We start from the raw sequence: 18,569 nt of genomic DNA on the forward strand, positions 1-18,569 counted from the left end.
CTTTCCTAAATAAGGAGTGACATTGCACATGTATATCGGTCATTTTTTTTTTTTTTTTTTTTTACATATTCTGCAAGGGTCACTTTATCATGTGGCATTTGCACTTTGACACTGATAGTGGTCACAACAAATAGTTCTGAGCAAGCATCAACCACGGCACCAACTGTGTTCATTGCTGCTCTTGTGAAAGGAATGGAGATAAACACCATCCACGCAGAGAGGGAAGAGCAAATTTGTTGTACCATGTGAATGTGACAGAGAAAAAACACACTTTTACTAGTAGCAAAAATTTACAATGGGTGTTACTCAAATCAAATGGTTTTTATTATATAATCTCTGTATTTTCCATTTTGAATAGTGAGCTGCTAAGACCTGGGATCGGACCCACAACCTGTTGATTTTGAAGCAGTCATTCTTAACTCTAACCTACCCATGCAATTGATAAAAGGACTTCAGTGTTTACATACTGACGGCAACATGTAAATTGAGTAATTTCTTCGGTTATATTCTTGAATAAAGGTATGTTTTCCAAATAATATTTACCCTATACAATTAAAGGCACCTCACACCCAGAATAACAGACTTGAGCTGGGAGAACTTCAGCTGCATTGGCGGGGTGGGGTGTGGTTATTTTGCAGGGGGATGGGATAATAGGCTCTTTTGCTGCTTTAGGGATTCTAGTGCTAAGGGCCAAGGTGAACACCCTAGCCCCCTCTGTCCAATGTTCTCTGACAGACCAGGCTCGCACATGTAAAGGTCAAGTATCTCACTCTTAAGCAAGTGGAAAGTCTAGCAAACATTTTGCTACTTAAGGATTTGATCTTTCTCTAAATCCTTCTCTTCTGTAGAAGTACAGATCATTTTCCTTTGTAAGCTTGTCTTCTGTTGGCTACTAACACTTCCACTTTTGAGGTTAAAATTTACTGCTTTCACAGAGCCAAAAGTTCAAGTAAAATAGTAAAGGTCACAGTTCTCTGAATGCACTTATCCAAAACATTTTTAAAAAGCAACTTGTAAAGATAACGCACTAACCTTCATGATTACTACTTCTACACTGTAAAATCCTATCCACTACACTGTTACAACAGTGTTCAGTTAACCCTAGAAACCCTAAAGCCTAAGAAAAAACTCTTAATCCCAGGCCACCTTAAATTCCTTCAAACCTCTAGCATCTCTTGTCCCATCCCTCCCACCGCCGCAGTCAGCTCGGGCAAAAAATTGCTCACAGCTCAAGTCTTGTTTCTAGGTGTGAGGTGTCTGAAGTCATATGGGGTAAATATATTATTTGGAATTATCTGTATTTCGTGTGTTCCGGGTCTACAGCAATTTATGTAAATGTACGATGACAGGAAATACGAGAAATGCAAGAAATTTTGAACAAATACCTAAAAACTTCATGTTGTAGTACTTACAAAATTTTGACATGGAGTGTATAATGTGTGAAGACTGAAGTCCAAATATCAAACACTTTCACAAAAGGTACACTTGTAACAAAACGAGCGCTTTTATTCAAGAATATAACCGAAAAAAAAAATCTTGTTAGGGTACGACACTGATACGACCGCTTGGATGGTGCAGCGGTAAGAGCTGCTGGCTCAATCAAGAGGCCATGTGATTGAATCTGGGTGCACTCCAGAATTACCATTTTGAGTAGTGAGCTGCTTTTACTATTGGACACAAATCAAATGTGTGTTTATTGTACAACAGCCGGCATAAATTTATAGCACTTGTAAAGGGTTTTTTTTTTTTTTTTTTTTTTTTTTCCCCCCTTCAGTTTTGTTCTGTCACGTTCATGCTCCCCCCCTGATCTGACACGTCTGTTATAACAGAGGTGAACTAAGATGAGGGTTCTACAGCACTCTACGCAACTGTTTGATCTAATTTAGGAAAAGGTCCCAGTCATCCCACAGGACAGACTTTCCGATACGAAGGTCATAAAGCTTAAGCAGTGTCTGGACAAAGGTAGAACTGTAACAACAGTTGCATAGAATGCAACAGGAGCTTCCACCTGCAGAGTAAGTCAACCCTTTACAAGTGCTATAAATTTACACAGGCTGTTACAGACTCAAATCAAATGTTTTTATTGTACAATAGTAACAATAAAAGCAGCTCACTACTCAAAATGGTAATTCTGGAGTGCACCCAGATTCGATCTCGCAGCCTCTTGATTGAGTCAGCAGTTCTTACTGCTGCACCACTCAAGTGGTCGCATTAGTGTCGTACCCTAACCAGGTTTTTTTTTTTTTTTTTTCCCCGGTTATATTCTTGAATAAAGCTGCACTTGTTTTATGTGTACCTTTTCTGAAGGTGTTTGATATTTGGACTTCAGTCTTCACACATTATACATTCCATGTCAAAATTTTGGTAGTACTATAACATGAAAAGTTTCTATTTTAGGTATTTGTTCAACATTTTTTTGCTTATTCCTCGCTGTCATCCAACACTTGCATAGATCGTTGTAGACATGGAACACTCATGAAGTGCATGTGTTCCAATTAACAATATATTTACCCAATACAACTCCAGGTACCTCACACTGAAGACTTGAGCTGGGAATTTATTTTTTTTATTTTTTATTTTTTTTTTTGTAATCATTCCATACAAATCAGTTTTTACAAAAAATAGGATTAAAAACAAATCAACCCCCACCCCTGAGAGAGAGCATGGCCAACAGAATAAAACTTAAAGCTAGTAAAAAAGTTTTTAATAGCCGGATAAAGGAAGGGAATCTACCTCCTCAGTGCTTTAAGAGCTTATTCTAAAATATTGATTAGATCCTGCCAGGTTTTGAAAGTTCTGCACAGATCCTCTGATAATTTGATTTTTCCCAATTTCAAATGTAAAGCATCAGTTACCCACTGACTTAAAATAGGAACTGAAACTGAGTCCTTGAAACTGAGCAATATTTTTTCCAGCATAGAGGAAGGTAGGAGATGGGGAAAATCGGGCAGGTTCTGTTTAAAGTTTCTAATTTCAAGATAGTGAAAAATGTTTCTGGAAAATTTAATTTTGGAATGTAATTGTTCATAGGATGCAAAGATGTTGTCTATATAAATATCTCTAAGCAATTTAATCCCAAATGTTTTCCAGATATTAAAGACTGCATAGGTTTGCGAGGGTTGAAAAAGGTGTTGTAAAAGATTCTCCATCTTAAAATGCTTTCTACATTGGTTCCATATTCTGAGTGAGTGAAGCACAATTGGGTTATTAGTATATTGGCGATAACTTGCATTTATTGGGGCACAAAGCAGGGAATATAGAGAAGTACTGCAGGATTTTATTTCTATTGCGGACCAAGCCTGTGTATGTTCATAAGTTTCTGTCCAGGTTTTTATAGCTTGTATGTTTGCTGCCCAGTAATAAAACAGTTAGGAAGAGCCATGCCACCTTCTGCCTTGTGTCTTTGTAGAGTTGCTCTTTGGATACGTGGATGTTTTAAGTTCCAAATAAATGAGGTTATGGTTGAATCAAATTGCTTAAAGAATGATTATTGATGTATATTGGAATGTTTTGAAATAAGTTGAATATCCTTCCTAAGCTTCTCTTTAACAGTGGCCATCATTTGCTCCTCATTGTCTGCCTCCACCCCTCCATCGCTGGCTGTTTCTACATCAAAGCCAATGGGCTGCCTTTCCCAGTTCCTCGGTACCACAGTTAGAAAAGTTGAGGGCCTCATACAGAGGATGAGGCCTTCATGTTCATTGGACCCTTTTCCTACTCCTCTGGTAAAAGCTAATGTATCGGATATAAGCCTTCTTATTGCTGATATCATTAATCACTCTCTCCAGAGCGGCTTAGTCCCACTGGCCTTGAAAACTGCAAAAATTAGACCTCATTTTAAAAATCCTCTTTGGATCCTGAAGCGATAGCAAACTATTGTCCGATCTCCTACCTTCCATTTTTGTCTAAGGTTTTGGAAAAGGTGGTTTTGGTTCAGCTTCAGGATTACCTCAAAAAATTCAATCTGTTTGAAAAATTTCATTCTGGTTTCCAAAATTCTCACAGTACAGAGACGGCCTTGTTCAGAGTCGCCAATGACCTCCTGATGGCTGCGGGCTCTCCATCACTCCTTATCCTTCTGGACCTCACAGCTGCATTTGATACGGTAGACCATAATATTCTCCATCTTCACTATACAATTGAACTTTATGGCATTGCTTTGGAGTGGTTCGAATCCCATCTTACAGATAGGGCTGAGTATGTGGCCTTGGGGGATGCTAAATCTCATACCCACACTGTCACCTGTGGGGTCCCAAAAGGATCACTCCTTGGGCCGAACCTCTTTAATATCTATATGCTACCCCTGGGTCGCATCATCTGCAAGCATGGAGTTTCATTCCATTGCTATGCTGCTGATACGCAGCTCTGTGAGACTGGATTCGACTTCTTACACCTCCAACTTTCCACTTGAGATTGAGGCCTGGATGTCCAAGAACTTCCTCAAGCTGAACAGCACCAAAACCGAAGCTTTTAATTGGCTCCCCCCCTATTAACTTGGTTCCTCTGTAAATTGTATTTCCTTTTCTGACCGTACCATTACCCTCTCCCCTTCTATTACAAATCTGGGTGTCAAGTTAGACTCCCATCTGTCATTTGATACTCATGTCCATCACCTTTGTAAAATTGCATTCCTTTATCTCTGAAACATAGCCAATCTCCATCCCTACGTTTCCGTCCGTGATGCTGAAAAGCTGGTTCATGCCTTTGTCTCATCGACTGGACTATTGTAATGCACTCCTCATCGGGATACCCAACCAGAGCCTTCAAAAGCTACAAATTCAAAAATAGTGTTGCAAGAATCTTGATGAGGGTGCAGAATTATGAACACATTTCACAAATCCTTCGGTCACTTCATTGGCTCCCTATCCATCTCCATATCGAATACAAACTTTGTTTACTCACCAGTGTATCCATGGAAATGCTCCACACTATCATAAGGAACTCCTTATACTACAATCCACTGCAAGAAACCTCTGTTTTGCAAACACCTACTGTTTTCGCCCCCCCTATGACCAAACTTCATACAATGGGTGACTGAGCCTTTGCAGCCGCTGCTCCACGGCTCTGGAATGCCCTACCAGAGAGCCTAAGAACACAGCAGATTGTGGGCTGTTTTAAATAACCAATAATAAAAGGGAAGGTGTCCAATCTAATTGTATGCTTGAGAATTCACTGGAAATTCTTTTATACTTTTCACTTTTATTCAAATTTGAGACCAGAGATCTTTTGAAATTCTGTAAGTGCTGTTAAGACTGCAGGCACCATATTTTGTGGGTCTGATATATACAAAACCATATCCTCTGCATACAGAGAAATTTTTCTGTATCTTGCAAAGTTATAAGGGGTATAATTTTTGCTATAAAGTGGAAAAAATGCTGTCCTAGTAATTTGATTAATATGTGATTACAATTTAGGTGTCAATAATTGCCCCTAAATTCTTTACCTCTGTCTTCACTTTCAAGCAAAATGGATCAAGTTTATTTCTAATATCCTCTTTATCCGTTTTGGCCAATCACTAAGATTTCCGATTTCTTCTTTAGTTTGAGAAAATTACTACTCCTCCATTCCGAAACACATTTAAGACATTGGGTCAGTGAACCAAGAGTCTGTCATCAGGCACTATTGATAAATAGTTGTTGCCAGCATAGCTGTGGTAGCTCATGTTATGCCTTTAGATAATCTGACCTAATGGAAGCATGTAGATCAAAAAGAGCAGTGGACCCAGGATGGATCCTTGGGGAACACCATATAGAGTATCATGTGTCTTTTGAAGTATAATTACCACAACTAAATTTTCTACCTATAAAGTAAGACTCAGACCAATTTAAGACACTGCCAGAGAGGCCCACCCACTGACTAAGGTGATTTATAAGAATATTGTGATCAGTGGTATCAAATGTGTGTCTCAGATCTAAGAGGGTTAGAACAGATAAACAGTCTTTGTCTGCATTTACCCACAAGTCATTTACTACTTTAACTAGCACAGTTTCTGTACTGTGATTTGTTATAAAACCTGACAAACTTGTCAAGAACAGAATTTTTATTCAGGTAATCATTTTCCTGCATAATAACTGCCTTTTCTGGGATTTTACTTAAAAAGAATGTTAGGTATGGGTCTAAAATTTTCTTGAGCAGGGGTTTAACCGGTCTTCACACAGTCTGGGAAGACCCCCATATCTAATGATAAACTTACTATGTCAGGAACACTGTTAAATTCTACAAGCCAGATAACCACATCATTGATTCCACATTTGTTCTTGTTAATGTTGGCATTAATCTCCTAGATGGGGGCCTTCCCATTTATGACCAATACTTTTGCCCGTGTTCAAAAACATTATTATTGAGGTAGATGACCAGTGTCATTCTCATTGGACTAAATAGTCATAGTGCATAGCTAATTTAACTGAAAAAGGAAAGGTAATGGCAATGTTCCCTCTAAGGACCATTTTGATGTAATAGACATTTTTCTCACATAAGTGTACTTACAGTTGAGTAATATAATTCAGTACTCCTGTGTATTCTTATGAAATTATGCATTACAGCGCACAACTTAAAATTGTATGTATAATGGTTTAGATGTGGAGACTGTTAGGAGTACCAAGTTCCTCGGTGTGCACATAACTGAGGAACTTGCGTGGACACAACACCTCATTACTAATCAAGAAAGCCCAGCAGAGACTACACTTCCTGAGGCAACTGAAGCGAGCAAGTCTTTCCCCTTCCATCCTCACCATGTTCTACAGAGGCACTATTGAGTGTTCTGACGAGCTGCATCATGGCCTGGTATGGCAACTGCAACATATCCGACCGCAAGCGCCTGCAAAGGATAGTGAAGACAGCAGAGAACATTGGGGTGCCTTGCCTTTCACTACAGGACATTTTACAAACGCAGTGTCCGCAAGGCCTGCAGCATTGTGCAGGACCCCTCGCATCGACTTTTCACACTTCTGCCATCCAAGAGAAGATAGTGCAGCATCAAAGCCAGATCTGCCAGGCTGCAGGAGAGTTTTTACCCCCAAGCTGTTAGACTTCTTAACACCAGGCTGCCCCCTGGGACCTTCCACACGGCCTTAACCACTTCTAAAAACAGAACTTTTATACATGCGAGCCACTGTCCTGCAAAGACGAGTGTGCAGGTAGAAAAGAACTGAAAATCTCCTACTGACCTTTAAGTATTTTGACACTCTTGTTATCCTTCTTCTGCTGTGAAACATTCTGACCTGTCATTGTTTACACAGGTCTTAAACAGCTATTATCATATTCTGATAATTTGTGTGATCTATATCTATTATTTATTATATTACATATCTTACACATCAATATTGCTGCTGCTACATTGTCTTGTCTTTGCACAAGGTCTTGTTTTTTTTAATTTTAAATTTTTAATTATTTGCACGTCATGTTACACTGTGGACCCTGATCTTCACAATTTTGTCCATCTGTTTACTTGTATATGGCTGAGATGACAAAGTTCACTTTGACTTTGACAAGTAGCCTGTAACTTAAACTGTATTACATATAGCTAAATGACTGAAAGTCATTCAAATTAGGGATAGGCAGTACTGAATGTTTGAATCTACAGTATATGTAAGAAAAGGGTTAGGATTGAGCACTTTGATTTTTCCACAGCTGCTTCAGAACAGTAAATATTATGCAAAATCTTCACCTGCTATTTATAAAAATGCATGTTGACTCTGCAAATGTTGCCCTGCTGTGTTGAGCTTGAGGCAAAAACAGAGCAAAGATCTGAGCAGTAAGAGTTTAGAGCTTCAAAATGTAGCACTTATTTTTCAAACATGTACTCCGGATGACAGTTCAAACCATACAACACCTAAAGATAAAACTTTGCTGCATAGGAAGATGATATCTAGGAAAGTATGGTTCCTGCAATTTGTCCTGCCTCCCTGGCAAAATGTTTCTGTGAGGTGCAAGGTTCCAAAATGTTTGTACCATGTGAGTGGACAAGCAGCAAGTAGGAGATAATAGCTTTGTTGACTTAGCTTATTGCAAAACAACTTGTGCCCTAGAAATACTTTTTTTTGTTGTGGTATGACCACTGAGAAACATCACACCAGAAGGGACTTATCCATGCAGTGTACATTCTCAGTAGTCCATGTTACGTAATTTCCCTTCTATATTGAAATGCTACAAGCAGGAATAAAAATGGGCACTTTTTTTTTTTTTTTTTTTTTTTTTTAAACTTTAGGTTCAGCAAGTTACTTAAGCTCCCTAAGTACAATACCTTTATACACAATATATTGCATATTAATTTGGCATTAATTTTTGTAATTTGGCATTAGAAAACGTCCAGAGAAGAGCAAGCAGGCTGATTCCAGGGCTACAGGGAATGAATTATGACAATAGATTTAAAGAGATAAGCCTTTTCAGTTTAAGCAAAAGATTAAGAGGTGACATGATTGAAGTGTTTAAAATTATGAAGGGAATTAGTATAGTAGATTGCGACTTATTTTTAAAATGAGTTCATCAAGAACATGGACACAAACTTAAGGGAAAAATTTCACAAACATTAGGTAGCTTTTCTTTACACAGACGCTTGGAATAAGCTACCAAATAGTGTGGTAGACAGTAATACTTTAGGGACTTCCAAAACTCAACTTTTTTTTGGAGAGCTTTGTTGGGCTAAAAGGCCTGTTCTTGTCAGAATTGTTCTAATGTCTTCTCCATTCTGCTTCAATGAGTGGTTTCTTCTACACCAGGGTAGTCAACCTATAGTCTTGGGAAGGCTGCAGTTTTGTTAGTCACCTACTTAATTTGTAACCATTTACTTCTACTTGTTTCTGTCTTATGGTTGACATGCTTCATTGTTGTTGCCTTAATCAGCAGCCAAGCAATAATGAAATCAAGCCAACAGATGACCAGATAACTTGGGTGTCTCAAACAGACCTTGTGGGCCACTATTTTCACTCCAACTAATTTCCCATGTAAGTGTCAGTGAAAGCAGTATTTAATTCCATGGCTTGTTAGTGTTGTGCCACTTTAATTTTCAAACCGGATTACTTCTTCCTGAAATTGCCATGCAGAGCAGGCTTCCCCCCAGATACTTAGAGACAGATATTGTATGAAACACAGTGATGCAAATGGGAGGTTTGCATTTCATTTGTTCAGCTGCTTGTTAAAGAAAACTTAAACTCTAGGTATCTATGCAATTGAACATACCTGTTCTACACAATTAATGACATTTTACAGAATTGTCAAACTAACAAATAGACCAATAGAATTTTTTTTTTTTTTTTTTTTTTTTTTTTTAAATCTCCTGATTTCATGCTACTTCAGATAACTAGTGTCCCTCTCCTACAACAAAGGTATCTGTCCTGAAGTGGTCAGTCTTGTAGTGGGGGCGGCAAAATTTCACAATAAATATCTTGTAAAAATTTGAATCATACCTAAATAAGGGGGCGGCGGTATTTTCCTCCGTCCTGGGCGGCTGACACCCATGCTACGCTACTGCAGTCTTGATCTTTAATTGCAACAAATTTTATTTTTGCTTTATCAGCAGTTATTTGGCAGTAAAGTGGCAGGACAAAGAACCTGTGGCTACTAAAACCCTCCAGGATAGAGTGAGCACCCAGACCTGTACCTACCTATCCTTTTTCCTAGTCTGCTGGATTACTATATCTATATTGTGGATGAAATTTTAGATTTAGGATAATAAATAATATTTTAAATTGATGTTTATAGTATGTGTGTAGCAGATTTCATTATGTTTGATCATTAGGCACAGGTTCCACTTTATATAACTTTTTCCATTTTTGAATGTTTCTAATAGGTAATTTTCCAAAAAGTATCCTACCATATTTAAATATGCTGGAAGATATGCAATTCTTGAACTAATTAGAATATGTATATATTTTTTTAACACAGCATCTACTGTAGTGGCAACGCTGACTTCAGTTTCTTCAGGTAATTTTTTTTTTTTCTTGTCACATTTACAGGTATGCTATGATGAAAGTATGGCATATATTTGCATAATAGCTTATCTTTGAAAGTACATAATGGTTAAATGGTCCCTATTAACAATACATAAGGTGAAAGCACAATTCCATTCATGTAAAATCTGAAGATTTACTTTCTCATTACCTTGTGTAGATTGCAGCCAGTTCACAAGCTTAACCTCTTGTATCTAGAGCAGAGGTAGCTATGGGAAGACGTATTTATCTTGGTAGTTATTTCAGTTAACTGTTGAATCCTGTACTTGGAGATATTGGTGTTTTAAATGTAAATGCAATCAATTAAAAGCATGGCTCTGTATATAGGGGTGGTATAATCTTGAATTAAACCCCTGTCAGCTTTGTTGGAGGATGAAAACATTGAGCCTTCTCAGTAGTGAAAGATGGGCAACTGCAAGTTCCTAAATCTTAATTTAGGCAGCCACTTTACAATTTTTAGAGACTCTTAAGCTGGTTAGTTAAGGGCAGTAAAATTGTGTATGGAGAGGGTAGACAATATAAGCCTTATATTGACTTTTTTTATTTTAAGTCAATTCGGTGCAACCTGTCCAGAAAGTTGGAAGGGAAATTGACCTTCACCAATGTTATGGTGCTCAAGTGAACTCCACTGCAGTCCCAATTGGGGTACAAGTTAGTTTCTCCCATGACCAACCCCCCATTTTTTTTTTTTTTTTTTTTTTTATAAATACTTGACATCTTTCTGGTCTGGAAAATGGATCCCTTGTTTCTGTGTTTTGTCAATGAAAGGGTGCACAATTTAACAGCAGTATATTCATATATTACATAGAAAATACATAATGCCAAGCTCTAATCTTAAAATCTATTTTGTCTCTAATGTAAAATCCAAAATGTATTTCCCAAATGTCTAACAATTGGGCATTTTGAATAGTGACTGACCAAATGGAGTTGCTGCTCCATCTACACCCCTGCCAGATTCCCAATGCATACAGTTTTCACGCATGTCCACACTAAGCGCAATTTACGGTGTGGCCCATCTGTTTAGTGCATGCTGTAAATGTACTGATGTTTTTGAGGGCACCCAGTGCCTTTATGCATGCTTTACACTTTCCAACATGGACCAATGGTTATCTGTGTGCTGTACATAACTGAATGTGATAAATGAAAAAATACAATGTCAAAAAACAAAACAATATTTATACAGCAATACAACCTGAGATACTAATGTCCATAAATATAAGAGAATCTACTTGGTCCCTTCAGGTATTTATTTAAAATGCTAAATTCTTTTTTCCATATACTTTAAGGATTTACAATACAATATGAATTAAAAAAAATTAAGGTTTTAAACGATTTATAATTAAGGAATTTCCCAAAAATAAGTGAGGTATTCAAGTAGCAATATTTTTTTGTCCTCCATTAGAATCCCAAAAATTATTTTTGATTGATTGGCAAATGGTGGGTAAATTTGACTGAAGCCAATCGAAAGAAATCGTTCCACATCATTCTGAATTTACTTTAGAAATGTATACTGATTTAAGTTTTATTATTAAATACTTTTATAAATTTACCTAACCTTTTGGAGGCCTAGCTAACGCTAAGAAGTTAACATGCAGTTTTTAACAATTGTTAAACATTTGACAAAATATTTTATAAAATCCTGATAAACGTGAAAGAGGAGGGAGTGTATCTAATATAAAGTAGTGTGCATTTAATCATCAGAATAAAGTTTGAATACTCGTTTGTTTTTGGTTTCAATTTACTGTTTTTTCTTTTCGGTGGTGCATTAGCATTCTTTAATATTTACAAAGTACTGCCTTGTATAAACTCTTATATACAATATCCATTATTAAGCATGTTATGCTCGTTATTAGCTTAATTTAATAGTTTTCTTAAAGCTTGATCTAAGGGATACTTTTAGTTAAGTAGAACTCTTGCCTTCTATGGATCAAGTGTTTATGGTTGTTAGATTGCTATAGCTGTTTTACAAGGCTTTCCAATTTATTACAAAGGTATCCTTAAAACTGATGTCTTAAGGCATCATGTTTACAAAACTGTATATAGCCTACCATTTTAATGGATGACTGATTCATTCACCCATATTGATAGTGCCTTAAATTTGATTTGTCAGGTTAATCATTAAGACTGGACAATTGATATACTGTACATGGTTAATTTTATTTTTATTGAAAAAGCAAATGTTTATGAAAAACCCATCAGCCTTGGAGGCATAGTGTTTCTCAATGAAAATATTTAACAGGTAAATTATTGTTTGCTTACCAAATTTTCTGCTAAACTTTTAGGTGTATAGTTTGTAAGTATGTAACCAGAACTCAAATGCAATGGAAATACCTAGCAATGGTATGATTTAATTTTTTTTTTTTTTTTTTTTTGTTTTAACTGTGGCTTAATGAATAATTTAGCAATAATTGATAATATTTAGAACCAAAGTTTATCATCAGCCCTTTAATTTGTCCAGAAAGCTTTTTTCCTGTAACCTTTTGGTTATAAAAAATCTAGCCTAAATTGCCTCCCAAAAAAGTTAGTTACAAAGCTTATAAACATTTCAAAAAACAATTGGAAGCAGATAGGCTTTTTTTTTTTTTTTTATTTACCAGGACATCAATGGTCAAATGGCCAAGAAGCAGAAGGGAAACGTTCACTTTGAACTATATTGCATGTATAATTTATGGTAATCTTAGTCCAATTCAAATTTTGGAGAATCTTGTGAATTTTTCTTAAACATTACAGACGGTTGCAGAGGACTTGACCAGGTGATAGTGGTTCAGGGCCCCTTGTCAAAAAAGGCCATAAAAACAAACCGTGGTTATTTCCCAGTGCATATCTTTCTTTGTAGTGCCAATTATATTCAGTTAGAAAAAACAACTTGAAATAAAACAAGGGGTTTTCAGAACTCCCTGGAAAAGACTCCATAAATCCAGACCTCAGATTCAAATGGGAGGATTCTAGAGACAATAGGGAATTGGGCCCCCTTCAACCCCAAAATGTCATGCTTCTGTCCATCCCTCAGCTGCCACTTTATAATCCAGCAAGACACTTAAGTTCTAACTAGAACAGCTATAATATTAAACACAATGGATAAATGATCACAACATTCATGCATTTTAATTCCCTTAAATGTACAGTTCAACCTGCTATATCCTATGCATTTGGGTAAAATACAATTGTTTCACTAGTATACTAGTATAGTTTTCTTGTGTATAATTATCGGTATGTAGTTATAAAAGTACAATGAGCCGCACATGACTGATGAAAAGCACTGTATGAATTAGAATTGCTTTGTTTTTAAATTGTAATTATAAAGTACATTGGTCTAATTTATTGGAATTTGTATGTTCTATACTATGGATCGTAACTTTTCTAAAATTTAGTGCTATCCTCAAAACACAAGTTGTACAATATGAAATTATGGTAAGCTTACGCTTGTTTCTCAAGACTGCTTTATGAATTTGTAGTTTGGAAGTAACCACCCATATCTTAACCAAATTTAGATTAAATCACAAAAGTAATGCATCTTGTGTGTTTTTTTTTTGTTTTTTTTTTTTTTTTTGTTTTACCCTGGGGGTTTTTATATTTATATCTGTATATAATACCAGTAATACCATCCAAATATTTGGTGGTAATGTACCTACTTTGAAGTCTGTTTATTCCTAATATTTTCTACATTGCACAATAATGAAGACTGCAAGACTATGAAATAACACCCATGGAGCTAGTTGATAGCCAGAAAATTGTCCATTTTTCTTAATAGTTGTGCATACATCCATCCATCCATTGTCTCCCGCTTATCCGAGGTCGGGTCGCGGGGGCAGCAGCTTGAGCAGAGATGCCCAGACTTCCCTCTCCCCGGCCACTTCTTCTAGCTCTTCCGGGAGAATCCCAAGGCGTTCCCAGGCCAGTCGAGAGACATAGTCCCTCCAGCGTGTCCTGGGTCTTCCCCGGGGCCTCCTCCCGGTTGGATGTGCTCGGAACACCTCACCAGGGAGGCGTCCAGGAGGCATCCTGATCAGATGCCCGAGCCACCTCATCTGACTCCTCTCGATGCGGAGGAGCAGCGGCTCTACTCTGAGCCCCTCCCGGATGACTGAGCTTCTCACCCTATCTTTAAGGGAAAGCCCAGACACCCTGCGGAGGAAACTCATTTCAGCCGCTTGTATTCGCCATCTCGTTCTTTCGGTCACTACCCATAGCTCATGACCATAGGTGAGGGTAGGAACATAGATCGACTGGTAAATTGAGAGCTTCGCCTTGCGGCTCAGCTCCTTTTTCACCACGACAGACCAATGCAGAGCCCGCATTACTGCGGATGCCGCACCGATCCGCCTGTCGATCTCACGCTCCATTCTTCCCTCACTCGTGACCAAGACCCCGAGATACTTGAACTCCTCCACTTGGGGCAGGATCTCGCTACCAACCCTGAGAGGGCACTCCACCCTTTTCCGGCTGAGGACCATGGTCTCGGATTTGGAGGTGCTGATTCTCATCCCAGCCGCTTCACACTCGGCTGCGAACCGATCCAGAGAGAGCTGAAGATCACGGCCTGATGAAGCAAACAGGATAACATCATCTGCAAAAAGCAGTGACCCAATCCTGAGCCCACCAAACCGGACCCCCTCAACGCCCTGGCTGCGCCTAGAAATTCTGTCCATAAAAGTTATGAACAGAATCGGTGACAAAGGGCAGCCCTGGCGGAGTCCAACTCACTGGAAACGGGTTCGACTTAATTCCGGCAATGCGGACCAGGCTCTGGCAACGATCGTACAGGGACCGAATAGCCCTTATCAGGGGGGCCGGTACCCCATACTCTCGGAGTACCCCCCACAGGATTCCCCGAGGGACACTGTCAAATGCCTTTTCCAAGTCCACAAAACACATGTAGACTGGTTGGGCAAACTCCCATGCACCCTCCAGGACCCTGCTAAGGGTATAGAGCTGGCCCACTGTTCCGCGACCAGGACGAAAACCACACTGTTCCTCCTGAATCCGAGGCTCGACTATCCGACGGACCCTCCTCTCCAGGACCCCTGAATAGACTTTTCCAGGGAGGCTGAGGAGTGTGATCCTTCTGTAGTTGGAACACACCCTCCGATCCCCCCTCTTAAAGAGGGGGACCACCACCCCGGTCTGCCAATCCAGAGGCACTGTCCCTGATGTCCATGCGATGTTGCAGAGGCGTGTCAGCGAAGACAGTCCTACAACATCCAGAGCCTTGAGGAACTCCGGGCGTATATCATCCACCCCCGGGGCCCTGCCACCAAGGAGTTCTTTGACCACCTCAGTGACCTCAGTCCCAGAGATGGGGGAGTCCACCTCTGAGTCCCCAGGCTCTGCTTCCTCATTGGAAGGCATGTTAATGGGATTGAGGAGGTCTTCGAAGTACTCCCCCCCACCGACCCACAACGTCCCGAGTCAAGGTCAGCAGCGCACCATCCCCACCATATACAGTGTTGACACTGCACTGCTTCCCCTTCCTGAGACGCCAGATGGTGGACCAGAATCTCCTCGAAGCCGTCCGAAAGTCGTTCTCCATGGCCTCCCCAAACTCCTCCCACGCCCGAGTTTTTGCCTCCGCAACCACCAAAGCCGCATTCCGCTTGGCCTGCCGGTACCTATCAGCTGCCTCCAGGGTCCCACAGGACAAAAGGGTCCTGTAGGACTCCTTCAGCTTGACGGCATCCTTCACCGCCGGTGTCCACCAACGGGTTCGGGGATTGCCGCCACGACAGGCACCGACCACCTTACGGCCACAGCTCCGGTCAGCTGCCTCAACAATAGAGGCACGGAACATGGCCCATTCGGACTCAATGTCCCCCACCTCCCTCGGGATGTGGTCGAAGTTCTGCCAGAGGTGGGAGTTGAAGCTACTTCTGACAGTGGGCTCTGCCAGACGTTCCCAGCAGACCGTCGCAACACGTTTGGGCCTACCACGCCTGACCGGCATCTTCCCCCACCATCGAAGCCAACTCACCACCAGGTGGTGATCAGTTGACAGCTCCGCCCCTCTCTTCACCCGAGTGTCCAAGACATGTGGCCGCAAGTCCGACGACACGACCACAAAGTCGATCATCGAACTGAGGCCTAGGGTGTCCTGGTGCCAAGTGCACATATGAACACCCCTATGCTTGAACATGGTGTTCGTTATGGACAATCCGTGACGAGCACAGAAGTCCAATAACAAAACACCGCTCGGGTTCAGATCGGGGGGGCCATTTCTCCCAATCACGCCCTTCCAGGTCTCACTGTCATTGCCCACGTGAGCATTGAAGTCTCCCAGCAGAACAAGGGAGTCTCCAGAAGGTATGCCCTCTAGCACACCCTCCAGGGACTCCAAAAAGGGTGGGTACTCCGAACTGCTGTCCGGTGCATACGCACAAACAAGTTAGGACCCGTCCCCCCACCTGAAGGCGAAGGGAGGCTACCCTCTCGTCCACCGGGGTAAACCCCAATGTACAGGCTCCAAGTTGGGGGGGGCAATAAGTATACCCACACCTGCTCGGCGCCTCTCACCGGGGGCAACTCCAGAGTGGTACAGAGTCCAGCCCCTCTCAAGGAGATTGGTTCCAGAGTCCAAGCTGTGCGTCGTGGTGCATACATCTGGCATTTAATCTGCCAGCTTCACCTGTTAGGGTATTTTCGTTAGTATTGTACAAGTCACTTATGTACTGTACCCTTTTCTGCTTTACCTTGACTTCCGGTCAGACCCATACAAAACAAACTGGTTTAGGTTGGGTGACAATGGAGATAAATTCATGTGCAGCAGCGCACTGTCCATTTCCTTCTTTGCCAGATATCTCTTAAGCAGCCCTGAGGTGCATTACAATTCACTGTCCTGCTGGAAAACCAATTTCCCTACCACATGGGATGGCAGGTTGCTACGGAATTCTGTTCAGTGGTGCTTAAATGTTGTTACCAGCAAAGCACTTCAATATCATCATGCCTCTTCCACACCATGCTTCATGATGGGTACCATACATGCAGACATCTGCCCACCTTCAGGTCTTTGGGAGATGCAAAGGTGGAGCAGAGTGGGGTTCTGCCCCAGTGGTCTAAAGTCTGCTTCCTGTGATTTTTTTTCAGCCTGAGCAAGATGTCTTGCCTTCTTCAGCAGAGACTTCTTTACAGTAGTTTTGCTGTGAAGGACTGATTAAGTCTCCCCTGAGCAGTTTTCTGTTTGTCACAGATCTGTACTTGGGTCACAGATTTGCACAAAAACACAGGAGGTTGTAGAGACAGGAACTTTATTCAAACACTGCAAACAAACATGTCTCTCTTTCAAATTTTTAAATGTGCTCTTTGACAGGACAGAGATGACAGTTTCGTCTCACAATTAAAAGAATGCAAACACATCTTCCTCTTTCACGCGATAGATCAGCCGCAAGTAAGCCCAGCAAGCAAGGGAGCAATGTGAAGGTAATCTTTGTGTTTTTTTGAGGAGCGTCTGTAACCTGTAGGGGTGCGATCAGCCCCCCAGCTCACACCCCCTCCCTCGGCTTTACTCACATTTTTGTGAATCAAGCAACACTCCCAACCAGGCTCAAACAAGCGTGACAGGACATCAGCATTAACATGTTCAGAGCAGGGTTGATGCCTCACTGTAAAACTGTAAGGTTGCAAACCCAAAAACCATCTCATGAGACGAGAGTTAGTATCCTTCTGACAGTATAACCACTGAAGTGGAGCGTGATCTGTCACTAATGTGAAATTTCGACCCCCATAAATAACAGAGTGCTTCCACAGCCCATTTAATTGCCAAGCATTCTTTTTCAATAGTCAAATAATTACACTCCCTAGGAAGCAATTTCCTACTCAAAAATGTGATAGGGTGCTCTTTCCCCCATCAAAAACCTGGGACAGGACAGGCCTACACCAAATGCACTTGCGTCCGTCTGAAGAACAAAATCCTTGGAGAAGTCGGGATTCTGCAGAACTGGATAAGAAGACAGCAGTTTTCAAATCACAAAAGGCATGTTCACAAACATCTGTCCATACAATAGGGTGGTTTTTCCTGGCTCTGTTCTCTAGTAAGATCTGAAAGAGGAGCAGCCCTATTTGCAAATTCAAGGATGAATCTTCTGTAATAACCAGCAAGCCCCAGAAAAGCACGTACTTGTTTCTGCATTTCTGGATGTGGATAAGCAAGCAACTCTTCCACTTTTCTGAACTGAGGTCGGAGTAAACCCCTGCCCATGGAGTAGCCCAGATAATGAGTCTCCGACATACCCAATTTACACTTCTTGGGGTTACCTGTCAAACCAGCCTGTCTTAAGCTTTCAAGGACAGCCTGGAGACGTTCTAAATGTGTTTGCCAATCATTACTGAAAATCCCAACATCCTTGAGATACACCCCGGAATATTCGGAATGAGGACGCAATATCTGATCTATCATACTCTGGAAAGTTAGTGGCGCGCCATGAAGACCAAATGGTAGTCAAGTAAATGAATAAAATCCATCAGGAATCGCAAATGCTGTTTTTTCACAACTGTCAGCCTCAAGAAAGTGCAGGGTTTTTAAGCCCCCGCATGCACGCTCTTGTTAAGTCACTAGCAGAGGGAGCCTGCTTAAATTTTTTTTTTATTTCGCCTTATACAATTTCTTGTATTAGGAATTTTAGTTTTCGCATA

At 40.6% G+C, this 18,569-nt stretch overlaps 1 protein-coding gene across 2 annotated transcripts in view; it reads left to right on the plus strand.

Moving 5' to 3' along the window:
- The window catches only part of vldlr (very low density lipoprotein receptor), a 308,802-nt gene that overhangs the window by 225,898 nt on the left and 64,335 nt on the right, over nt 1-18,569 (plus strand). For both annotated transcript variants that reach the window (XM_051927741.1, XM_051927740.1), the window contains exon 16: nt 9,883-9,921. In XM_051927741.1, the coding sequence (XP_051783701.1) occupies nt 9,883-9,921 (39 nt within the window). The remainder of the gene's footprint in view (nt 1-9,882; nt 9,922-18,569) is intronic.

Source organism: Erpetoichthys calabaricus, chromosome 5, assembly GCF_900747795.2.
Source record: "Erpetoichthys calabaricus chromosome 5, fErpCal1.3, whole genome shotgun sequence".
NCBI classification, from domain to species: domain Eukaryota; kingdom Metazoa; phylum Chordata; class Cladistia; order Polypteriformes; family Polypteridae; genus Erpetoichthys; species Erpetoichthys calabaricus.